General features: G+C 37.0%; 1 protein-coding gene across 1 annotated transcript in view; it reads right to left on the reverse strand.

Annotated features, from left to right (window-relative positions):
* Adk (adenosine kinase) overlaps positions 1 to 13,261 on the reverse strand; it is a gene marked incomplete at its 3' end in the record, with an annotated part of 398,041 nt that overhangs the window by 78,238 nt on the left and 306,542 nt on the right. The window contains 1 exon segment of the mRNA NM_001244850.1: positions 4,544 to 4,579. Coding sequence (NP_001231779.1) covers positions 4,544 to 4,579 — 36 coding nt within the window.

Below are 13,261 nucleotides of genomic sequence, written 5' to 3' on the forward strand. Positions count from 1 at the left end.
CTGGTTCTTTCTTTCCACCTATTCCTGGTTCTGAGGAATCAAACTCTGGTTATTTCTTTTTCTTGTTTGTTGGTAGCATCAAGCACATTGGAAGTGCTTAGTAAATACTTTAACGAAATGTTGGATGAATAGCATTAGAAAAATATATGATCTGTTTTTCCTAATTTGTTTTAAAAGTTGTCCTCTTTGGGGCCCAGACATTTCAGAAAGCATAGGCATACTGTCCTAGCAAGCAGGACCTGACTTACATTTTACTTTCAGAAATTGTGACAGTTCACTATAACCCAAAAATTGTAAAGAACACAGGAACCTAAGAATCACTTTAGATAATTCTTTGGGAACCAATACTCTCTGAATATGTTTTGGCGATTTCTTCTTAGTGCTGATTAATGGGACTTTTTGAGATGCTGTATATGTTCAGTATCTGTACTGTCTAGTGAAGTAATCACCATGCACGCAGGCTATGGAGGTCTAGAAATGTGTATAGGCCAACAAAGACTGCATTTTATTTTACTGTTTGAGACAGAATTTCACTATGTTGTATAGACTAGTCTCACATCCATGGGCTCAAGCAATCTTCTTGCCTCAACATTCAGGGTGGTTAGTACTACCTAGATTTTTTTAAAATCTAAATTTAAATTAAATTTTATTTAGTCTTAAACAACCTTAGCTTGAGTAGCCAAGTATGGCCATTGGTTCATACAATTCTAGACTTGGTCATTCAGTGTTGCAAGATGGTTGAGTCCTCACTGGTCAGAGAAAGACTGTAATTCCAAATGTTTTGGGTTGTCAGAGGTAGAGGGAAGAAGGAAAGGGGACGAGATCACCTTGTTCCCTCAATAGACAGAGCATTCTATCTTAGACATCTACAAGAAAAGGAAATTTTTTGCTTGGAGTAGTGTTGAATAAATGACTCAATAGGTTTGAATTCCTTTCAGAGTTTTGCACATATATAGAGAATAACTAAATTCAGGTTTTAAAGGTATATTCTTCATTTTATTTAATTTATATAAATTTACGAAAGTTTTTAAAAGGCTTCATAATGAAGCATATATTTAAATACCTTGTTTTTATTTAGGTTCTAAAAATGCAAACCTTTATCTAGTTCAGCTCAAGGTAAGGAAGATTTAATACACTGCACTCTGAGCTGTTTTTCCAGAATAATAAAAGGCCTCACAGAACTCTTTACCAAGAATTGTCATTTTAAATTCTTAGCAGGTCTGTCATTTAAATTGGGCACTATGCAATTTTCTAGCACCTATATAGAAAGAGCCTACCTTGTGCTCTGCCTAGCTCCAGCTTTTATCTCCTTCTCCAGTGCCCTCCTGAGCTGCTGCTTCTCAGTTAAAAAAAAAAAAAAAGCCCAATTCATTTTAAAGATTAAAGATGTTTAAAAAAAATTAAAGATTATCTAGAATTTGCAGAGAAACCCACCAGGGCGTCATAAACAATGCTGCTGAGGGTCTTTCCTGATGAATAAACACAGGTTATTTTTAGGTGTTGGGCTGAACTGTCAGCAGTCAGATCACCAATGGCAACACTCAGTGGTTCTGGGAAAGGACTGGGATTAATAACAGAAAATAAGGGAGGGCAGCGGTACTGGTAGGAAGGAAGGATGCTCACTATTCCTTTCTTTCAATTACTCCACTTTTTTCCCCTCTTTTTTAGACTTGGTCCAAATTCAGAGCCAATATTAAGGTTGAAAGTAGTAAAATACAGATTTTTGTTTAGTTTGTTACACTAGATTTGAGAACATCAGAACAATTCCATAGACAGAAAACTGTAAAGATAAAGTGATTTACTGTTGCTTTATTCAAGAGTATCACACTCTGCACCTACACTTTCATGTTTTTCTCTAATGAACTAAGAAAACTTTAATGACATTACAAAATCATTGGATTTCTCAGACAGCATTCCACACATGGACTGTATTTTTATTAACAATGCTGACTTGAGGCTATTCTATTCATGGCTTCTATATATATTCTGTAATGCTTCTAATGATTTTTGGGACTCCAGGCAGGGGCATAGCAAGACACTATGTGCTTTATTGAATCTAACACACCACTTTCAACATTACTGCAGAGCTGTTGTGGTATGTCAGGAGGTAATAGGGTATGTGATTATAATAATCATCACTTTGCTTATATGTTCTAATCCATCATGGCAGACTTATGACAAAGTGAAACAATTTCTAAATCAGTAAATAGGAACTAATGAAAGGTTAATATAGTGCTGGTTAGCAGGAATAGAGAATGTAGTTTGTTGCTAAGATTGAATGTAAACCAGGTATATGCAGAGCAAAGAGCTCAAGGAAAGAATAAAATCTGTACTAGGCTTACTTAACCAAACAAATACCACACAAACACTACAGAATGGAGATAGTTTGCTCTACAGATGTTAAATGTCTAAGTATCTTCAAAATTAATCACAGAATCCAAACATTATTGTTTAATGATAACACAGCCAACTGACAGGTACACACATTTATATTTTAAAACCTCTTATCTATGAAACATTTTGATTTGTAGTATTTGAGAATATTAGTTTTTAGAAAAAAAACTTAGCATAGGTAAAACTTTATTTGTGATTTGAGATAGAGTTGTCACTATGTAGCCCTGGCAGACTTCAAACTTGCAGAGATCTGCTTGCCTCTGCCTCTGGAGTACAGGGATTAAAGGAGTGCACCCAACCATGCCTGGCAGTAAAACTTTAAAAATGACATTTATATATATTCTCACAATCAAAACATTTTTTTTTAAAAATTTGTGTGTGTGTACATGAGTGCTATCTCTCTAGCTCATATAAAAATTATATTAATTTAATGTATGTGTCCACATATGTCTCACAGTTCTAGTGTGGAGGTCAGAGGTCATGGTAATTGAATTGAAGAACTTGGACTTGGCTCCAGGTGCCTTTATCCACCGAGGCATTTTGGTGGCCCCATATTATAAGCTCCAATCTCTCCTGATTATATCTGGTCTTACAACAGCTGTCAGCTTTGGAAATTAAATAATAAAACAAATTAGACAAAAGGAGCAACCTGCAAATCCTTTTCTACACAACTTACTTCTACAATGACTAAAATATGGCAAAATAACATTTCAAACTTCTGCGAAGTCAGCTATTATGTAATTTCCTTCTGCTTTCAAATGATTTAGAGAGAATTCTTAGAAGCATGCTCATTTTCCTCTATGAAGAGGAGTTGTTCCGGTTTGTTACATTCGATGACACAGACACTACTCATGTGTGTTATTTTGATCCTTAACGACGAATCTGCTTTTAGTAATTTAAATAGTAGTTGTATCACAAATTCAACTTTCTTTAAGGAGCTTAAAGCTTACTAGTATTGTTCAATCAATGCTCTCAGCTTCTGTACATGGCAGACAATACTGAGTATGCAATTAAGGATGGAGTTCCTAAATCTCAGTTCCAGTCACATTAAATTTCTCATTAGATGGGTGAGATGGATCATCCAGTAAAGGTGCTTGCTGCCAAACTGGATGACCAGAGTTCAATCCCCAGGGCAGAGTTCAATCCCCAGCCCCACATGGTGAAAGAACAGAGCTGACTCCAGCAAGTTCTCCTTAGAGTTCAACACATACTCTGTGGCAGGCATGTGTCCTACTAATAAATAAATAAGTATTAATTTTAAGAAGTTACTATAGAATATTGCAAGTTGATATATAAAACAGAGTATCTGACAGTTCAGGCTCAATATCAGCCATAAGACTCATAAATTCAAGTTAATTATCTGTCAATTAACCTGGGTTCATACTGAAGTTAGTGTTTTCTAACAGTCAATTAGAAGATAGATATTATGCAGACAAAAACATGGTCTTGACTATCTTGATTTTGCCAACAACAACCACATGGAGTTTTGAATCTTGACAAGATTATCCTTCTATTAGGAAAACAGAATCAAGACCAGAAAATTGAGGCCAATTATCAATATTTTTTTTTCAGAAAAATAAAAATACTCTATGTCATTTTAAAAAAGATGAGAGGGAGACAAGTTTCAAACAGGAAGTTCATAAGCAGGATTTAAATTAATCAGTCTCTAACGACTGTTAAGTACAACCTTTGAAAATTAATTTGCATAATGATAATCTACATGTGATAGGGTTGAACTTATTTAAGTGACATTATAGCTCACAATTCTGTCTTGCTCAACCACTGCTTCAGCACTGAATTCTTAGGAAATGTAATGCAGCTAATGAGGTAGCTTTTTAACTGAACAAACTGACAGGCCCCATATCTGCAGAGGCAGCTTGAAACTGTGCCCAACCTCTTGGCTTCCCAAGAGGCTTTTCAAAATTCAATAAATAACATCTGTAGGCGATGTTGGGTGCAGACCTAGCAGAGTGCGTCATAACACTGTGCTGGCAGAACAAAGAAACCATGACGACTGCCAAGTTTCCATGGCAACTGCAGTGAGGCTCTGAGAGTATAATAGCACATCAATCACTGTCCAAAAGAACTTCATTATCAGCTAGAAAAAACCTTTAGGATCTGTTTAGTGTGCAATTGTGGGTTAACTCACCTCAAAGCCTTGCTCTCGAGCAAAAGTGGCAGCTTCCTGGAAAAAAAATAGAACAGTTAATTATAAAGTACTAGATAATGAAGACATAATTCATTTTGAAACTCATTCAGTCTCTTTTTACACAATTATCTCAATATACCCACATAGATTAATTTTTATTTTTACTCTAAAAATATTTCCTTTTTGTCTTGTCATGAAAAACAATGGGCCACCTAATGTCAGCACACTTTACAAGTTGGAATACAGAAGATGTGGTATGTATTTTCTACACTAGCTGCCACAGTGAGCTCAGGTGTTCTGACCTCAGCAACGAAAGAATCACTTGAAACCCAAGGACCATGCTGGTGGTTATATTTCTAATTAAAATAGTCCACTCAGAAAGCTGTTCTGGTGACAAGAATGACTGCTCCTAGAGGCACAGATATGGGAAAAATTATTATTTTGCAACCCCATGATGGAATTTATAGACAGGGATCACAAGTGGTTGTTAAAGTCATCAGGTGGAAAGAAGACAGGGGACCGGTTCTTCCCATAGAATCCAAGCAGCACATGTTACATGTTGGTCACAAGGAGCAAAGTGTAACTTTATGATGGAAGGGATAAAGTTGTCATCATTTTAACCCTGTGATCAATGCTTCCGTTAATATCACTTGTAGTGGGATCACCAAACATTCTGTGCCTTCTGTTATGATGCATAACGGAGCTCATGGTGTCACTCAGGAAGTATTCTGCCCCAAAGATCTTAACAGCAATCAAAACTTGAGTCCAATAAATTGTACTAACAATAAAAAGAGAGGAACAAATTAAAGGAGACAGTGATAAGGACAATGAACAAATCTGCAAGATGGAACATTTATAGGGCAACTAGTTTGGTCTCTAACTAAAATTAACCTCAAAAATAAACTGGGAAGGGTAAATGAACAGAACCAAGACATGGACCTTAACTGGATCTGTTTTAAATAAACCAGCTCTGAAAGACACGTGAACAAATGTAATTTGAGAATAAGAAAATATGAGGAATCATTAGTTTGATATTAGGAATGATCAGCATGGTAAGGAAAATGCCTTTAACTTTTAGTGCTGTACCCCAAAATACTGAAGGATAAAATGTCACAACATCTGTAACTTAGAATACTTATAGGGGTGGAAATGAAGGAAAGCAAATTTGACAAAATACTGACAAATGTGTAATCTAGATGTATGTGATATGTGGGCTCAATACTTCCACTCTATATAAACCCATCCCCTGTTTCAAGACAAGGTCTTGCTACATAGCACTGGTTGGCCAGGAATTGTTAAGCAGGCAAGACTTGACAAAAACTCATACAGATCCACCTGCTTCTGCCTCCCAAGTGCTGGGATTAAAGGTTTGGGCCACCATACCTGGCTTTTGTCTAAGAGGAAGAGGCTATAAAAGTTAACACTTAAAAAAATGTTTAAAAATTTTAATACACAAAATTCTTCTAGCTTTTAAATATTTTATGAGTATAATTTAGGGAACATAAATGATACACTGTAATGCTTTTCTAGTAGGCTACTGAAAGACAAAACATAGCAAACCCCTGAAAACCAGAAACCCACCCACATCAATGTAACCAAATCCTTACACTTTTACTTGTGCATACATTTTAATTTTAGGAATGATAGAAAATGGAGGCAATGTTACTTTTCATTTCTACTTCCCTCTTGAAAGTGAAAAAAAAATGCAGACAACTGTCAAGAGTCTCTACATCTTAACTTACATTCCTCCAAAATTATCTTTGCCAAGAGATATTAATAGAAGGATGGGATTTGAGCCCAAGTAGTGAGCAGATCCAACTCAACTAGAACGACTGCTGCACCAAACCATGTAAGGCAGAAAGTACAGTCAGTGCCTTTAAAATAAATGTGGATAGTTCTTCCATGTTGAGGGAAATACTAATGAAGAAATACATGCATGTGCTTATGATCCATTATATTAAAAAGAGATTTAGAGAACCTACAATTTTGAGGGAGTGAAAAGGTCAGAATGCATGATTATGGTTGGAACAGTGAGGTTAACAGGAACCCTCAAGCTGAGTACACAACTCTTTAGTTCATTCACTAGAGAAATAACAGGATGACCAGTGAGCCACAGCTGCTGTTGATGATGACAATGACACCCTTGCACACAAACCCTTGACTACCCTCCTTTCAACTTATGAACAATAGAATGTTTATACTTCACATAGTTAATATTTGCTGTCTGAGATATCAAGGCAAAGGATAAGGTTGAAAAGACATCAATGTAGCATTTTCTAAGCTGTCATAATTAACTAAAAGAATTCTCAGATGAATAATGCAACTGAATAGCTCTGCTGAGAACTACTACTATACTTATTTTAGTTTTATTTTTGTATGTATATAAGTGTTTGGCCTGCATGTAAGTATGTGTACCTGTGCACGGCTGGTGCCTGCAGAGGCCAGGAGAGTGCCCCGGAACTGGAGTTACCAATGGTTGTGAGCTACTGTGTGGGTGCTAGGAACCATGCATACCTGAATCCTTTACTAGAGCAGCAAGTGTTCCCCAGCCCCTAAGAACTACTTTTTAAGCCCAGCCTGGGCAATAGTGAGTTACAGGACAGGGAGAGGGTGGGAGTGAGGGTGCTTCAGGGTCATTAAAAGGAATCTGTAGAATTAAAACTGCACTGTGATAGAAAGGCTGAAAATTCAATGTAGTTAAAGCGTGGGAAGGAGGAGCAGTGCAGGAGATTGACCTCGGGGCCTCAAATTGCTAGGTAAGTTCCCCACCACCAAGTTAAACCCCAAACCTGTCACATTATTTGTGTGGAATAGGCTCTTAGGTAGCTCAGGCTGGGCTTGAACTCTCCAATCCTCCTGTCTCTGAGTGCTGAGATTATAGATATGTGTCACCATGCCTGGCTATATTGCTTTATAATGCCAACTTTGTTCAAGTATTAATAAATTAACTGTAACTTGATATTATAGAACAATGGCAAGAATAAATGAAAGTATATTTACATGTATTTTTTCTTTTAGACAGAGGCTAACTATGTAACCTAAGTTGGCCTGAATCCTGTTATATAGTCTAACCTGGCTTTGAACTGTCTCCCTGCTTCCATCTATCAAATGTTAAGATTTTAGGCTTGTGACATCACGCTTAGATTCAAACCATTATTTTTAAAGGAAGGCATGCCTTAGGACATTTTCACATATGTAAACAGTTTCAAGCACCAACCCGTTTCTGGCTGAGGAAGGACATACTTAAGAAAAGCCAACTCAATTTTCTATCTTAGTGCCTCTTCATACAGGTTTGCTGAGCTGTGTCCTATTACCAGAACAGCTAAGTCCTTGTTATATGCCTTAAAACGATCTTATCGTCTGGCTTCCTCTCACCTTCCTTTGATCTTGGACTGGTGCCCCAAGTCACACCATTAGAGACGGCAGCTGTCTCACATCACTGTAGACTTTGTCACCACTAACCTCTGATCTGAAGGTGTTTGTAGAAATGATGGGACAGCATTTATTTCCCCCCCTAGCAAAACAAACAAAACAACAGAGGGGAACAGTTTGACCCAGCAAGAATTTTAAATAGAATTTTTGCTCTCAGATTCACTGCATGAAAGAGCAGAAAGAAAAGGCAGTAGGTCACAAAACAGGGAAGAAAGAATGAGCATAAAGGGTGGGCAGAAAAGCAAGGCAGGTTCCAAGTATCAGGAGTAATTCCAAGTGAACTGATCACACTAAATTGAAAAGGACTTGTTAGTGTGCCATTGCAGTAAAAGTGAGAAAAGAAAACAAGCAAGTCCCCATCTGTGCTGCCCCAGGGCGCCTCGTACTGAGTTTCACAAATCTAATGAAGCAGTCAGGTTAAAATCCAACCACAGAGTGGCTGTGACATGTGGAGAATAGCTAGGGTTAGAACAGAGAAGCAGGGCGGTTCTTAATGCAGGTGATTATCCATGTTGATAATCATTATATTTACAGGCTTTCCATTTTAGATCTGACATAAAAAATCACCGAGGAGGAGGGATTAAGGAGATAAACAACTGACAGAGGAGGTTTTCCGGCTCCCGTGAGAGTGCAGCACTTCCATTCATGCATGGCAAGCAACATAAGGAAAACTAAACAGGTCTGGGAAGACTATTTCTGATCACCCTGCACTTCACATTGACACTTCTTTCCATTTTGACAACTTTCACCATTATGCCATTCCAGAGACACATCACATTTTCAGAACCCCTCCATTGTTGAATATGCTATAATATAACATAACCTTTACAATGAATGAAACTCCTATGATATGTCTTTTGCAATAACTGAGTCATTTTTTTCTTCTTCCTTGAATGAGTGTTGTCAATGAAATAATACATAATTAAAGTCTTACTCTTGTCTATACCATGCCCACTTAGGCATCACAGTAGGCTTGCTGCTTCACCACCCAGGCTAAAAATGTGCTGATCAAAAAGTGCCAGATATGGATTTTGAAATGAGTTTTAAAAACAAAGCTGGAATTTATAGTTAATGAAACTGGAATTCTTACATTAAGAGCTTTAAAAAAGGGATTAGCAAGCTATTACTTAAAAAGTACAATCCTCAGATTACCCAGAAAAAGAAAAAAGCAAGTGGATGTTTGTGCGTATAAAAGACAACTGCTTCCTTTATAATCAGCCGATGAAAAAACTTATTTTGTTTAATGTACACAAGTTCTTACTTAAATGAAGCAGAATTAGTGAAATTGATATTTAACTAAACTACAATGGTTATGCTCATTTTAATTGTTTGTAACTAGTTATTCTAGAAATACATATTCTAAATATTGGCCTAGAACCATTAGACTTTTTCAAACTCAGTTATTAATTGTAGGAAGGTTTTCTTTTCTTGATGTTACTTAGGACTTCCTATATATATGGGAAAGACTAGTAACTAGCACTATTATCATATCTCATAACTCTGACCCTATTTCCTGTGTTGTACTTCAAGACAATTAACCCAAGTTAAAGCTATCGTCTGCTTGTTAACACCCTGCAGTTGCATCTCAGACATGAGGGATTCTGAGTATAGGCTGAACCAAAAAAGGGGACATTCAGGTTAGAATCTTAGATCACAGCCCACTCATCTGAAACACCCTGCTTTGTTGTTCCAAGTGAGGATACAGCAGAAGATTCAAGGGTTTGGTAGTTCTGGAGTTCAGAGCACAGGAAGATTCCAAGGGAGAATAGGGCACCAGACCAATGCTTCATTTCACACTGTCCACCTCACTATCAGAAAAATATTTACTCTCAAACATGGATTTAGACTAAGAGCATCTGTTAGGATAGAGATCTCCAGCTGTTGCAGATCTTGAAACGATGAGATGAAAAATAACACTCTGGGTCCTAAATAGTTTGAAATGGATGAATCTAAGGCATGTTGACATCTCTTGTCCATTTTTCTCTCTAACTAGAACCTATATATAATTTTTTCCTCTATACAACAGAAAAGTCAGGCCTGCTATATATTCTGAGGTATGGTGTTCTTTTTGAATGGCTTTCATTGCAGGAATAGCTTACATGGGAAGAGTTTAGGGTTTAAAGTAAAAGACATGGAGTTCCAGTTTCACAGGTCATTTGCTGTGGAGCAAATCACTCAGTGTATCAGTTTATCTATTTATTGATTACATTTTGTTCATTTGGGGTTAAAATCAATTTTATTTTATGATAATAAAATGGAAACATTTCACATAAAACTATGAAGTCATTTTGCCTACTGAATGCAAGCTCTTGGATAGTTTTTAAAAAGTAGAAGACCCAGAATACACTGACTACCTATTTTACCTGAAAATCATGTGTTGCAGCAGCCTCTACAATGGTTTCATGATCTCTGACTGGTACTCAGACTCATGGACAATCTTCTTGAGAGTGTGGCTATCGCTAGTAACCTGCTTCTAATAAATGATCAAAGAGATGAGTGTTTTGTTCATTATTTTTAGTCCATTCTTTGTCTCTAGACCTTACTCTAACTCACAAAGTTGCCATATCTGAAGTACCCCTCATGGAGAAGAAAATGGCCAACATGCAGTGAGCATCAGAGTCTTGACAGCAGGCATTTCAGCAAGGTGTCCATAACTTGGGTTACAATCTAGTTAGTCCTATGACAGACCCTTCATCAGAGGTACCAAAACTTCAGAGCAGTGTGGTCAGAAGATCAATCATAGAGTAAGAAACTTTAGATATGTTTTCAAAAACACTTCTGGATAGCTTAGTATGGTTAACCATTTCTTTCTAACTGAGAAATATCCTGTACAAATAATTCTTTTTTTTTTAAATTTCTATGTCATATATTATTCTAGGCTATGGTACTCTTACTGAGACTAAAGTAAAATTTTTACGTAGTGTTGTAATATCCAGGTGAGACAAATATTGAGTTAAAGTCTAATAGCACTGTGAGGTTTGCAACAGCTGTGGCAGTGATGTACCTCCAAGTCATATGGAAATTTAATGATAAATAACTGTTGTTTCCTTCTTTTTCATATCACATATGTTAGAATACAAATTCATGCTGTTTAAACTTGTTAATGCTTTCTTGTGCTGCTTTTCAAACTATGAACTACCTTTTCTTCATGCAATCTATAAAATCATTTATACATTTTCATGAGATTGCATTAGTGCTAACTCTTCAGAAATTTTATTATTACCAATGAGGAAAAGTTTTAATTTATAAGAAAATGAAGGCTGGAAAAGTGTTAAGTAACATTTGAGCCTGGGAACTGCTCTTAAAAAGAAATTTCATTCACAAAAATGTCTGAACTGGCTTTTCCAAGGAATATAATGTATAACTTTTGGAGATTTCCAACCTGTGCTCTGACATTTATTGCCATATGCTTCCTGTCTGCAGAATGCTGAATAGAAATATTATTTAACATTTATTGAGTGCCAGAAACTCTGTGGGCCAATGTGTAACTATAAAGACAGACATGGCCTCTGTCCAATAGGTATATATAATAAAAATTAGATAGTCAGTATATAAATTATACCTCTATTAATGAAACTAAGAAAATATTTAAGAGACAGAACACAAGCCAAAAAAAATGAGGCTTAGTTTGTGAGAACTAACCCTTCCACAAAGTGGTTTATTAACTAGCTGATTGCAATGTTTTAGGAGACAGAATAGTGAGTTTTTACCTTTAAACAGATTTAATGGTGGCAACTAAAGGAAAAATGAGGTAGATAGGAGCTTTGCCACAATTTAAGACTGATTATTCACATAGAGTAACTTCTTAGAAAAATGTATGTTTTTACTCATGGAAGTGGTGTCGCGTGTATGGGAAATGCACTTGTCAGTGTGGGTATGTGCACACATGCACACATGAGGACGGAGGCCATAGTTTGGGGCTGGGTGTCTTTCCTGATCACTCTCCCCATTAGTTTTTTTGAGACATTAGGCAGTCTCTCATTAAACGTGAAACTCATTGATTTAGCTAAGATGACTAACCAAAGGACCTGGGTTCTGCTACTAGCTCCTACAAGGTGACTCACAACTATCTGAAACTCCAGTCCTGGGAGTGTGGACGATGGAATCTGTAGGAACCAGGCTCACACATAGTGCTCATACATACATGGAGGCAAAAATTCATTTGCATAAAATAGGACAGCCTAAGGAAAGCCTGGTGGAAGTATGAGGTATTTTATTTCTTTTAATAGGACAGTGTGGGCTTTAGTATAAAGGCTTAAGTCATTGGTTTAATCAACAAATGCCAACCTTTTCTTTTGTCTTAAGTCCTAAAAGGAGTGACTTTCGTTTAACAGACAGAAATTTAAACGGTTGAAAAGATTAAAGTATATCTGAGTATTAAAGATGGCATCTAGATTTGTGGCTGAAAAAACTTAGTGTGGATGCAGGAGGACATGTGTGTGTGCAGGATGTGTGGGTGTGAGTGTGGGCATGCATGCCATGGTGTATGTGTGTGTCCAAGTCAGATGTAGCTTCTGAGATAATTGAATGGGTGAAAATGGGACTTTACTGATGTCTGAGAGTTTTTCCTAGAAAACCTCCTCCTTGGCTTTCCATTACCACCTTCTTTTCTTTTCTTCTGTCTCTATGCTTTTCTGTATTTGCTTAATGCCCTAATGAAAAGTAACTCAGCTCTCAACCATTTAATCTTTTCCCCATCCCCACTGAGTGAGGTGGGCATAGGTGTAGATTTCTCATATCCCCTTTATGTGATGTCATGATCAGATATCCTGCAGTACTTTCTGAGTCCTGCTGACAGGGTCCACATTCTGCCACATCCGATCTTTCCCAGTAAGACCCATGTTCGCAATTAGGTCATGCCTGTACTTATTCTTGCAAGTACGAAGGCTATAATCTACCTCCTAGTCACAAGCACTAGTCTTACCCAGTCAGAATGCATCTCAGATTTTTATATGTACGTATGGTATGTACCATGTGCCACTCAAACTAGAATGTTTGCTAGTCTCTGAACATGCCCCAGGCCTTTTTTTTTTTTGGCCTCCATGCTACCTTGCACATGTAGGCACTAAATGAATTAGAATACCTTCAACCACTCTTGTCAAACTCCTACCCATTCCTCCAGGGTTAGTTCAGCCATCTTTCTCTTAATGGAAAGCCTTCCTGAATTGTTCATGAGTGGTTTCCTGCAATGCACAAGTATTTTTGCTAGAGTTATGAAAGGCTTCTTGAACTGGCAATTATAGAAATGTAGTATTTGAATAGATAGCTTATCTTTCTTATTGGACT

This window comes from Cricetulus griseus (genome assembly GCF_003668045.3).
Source record: "Cricetulus griseus strain 17A/GY chromosome 1 unlocalized genomic scaffold, alternate assembly CriGri-PICRH-1.0 chr1_1, whole genome shotgun sequence".
Lineage (NCBI taxonomy): Eukaryota > Metazoa > Chordata > Mammalia > Rodentia > Cricetidae > Cricetulus > Cricetulus griseus.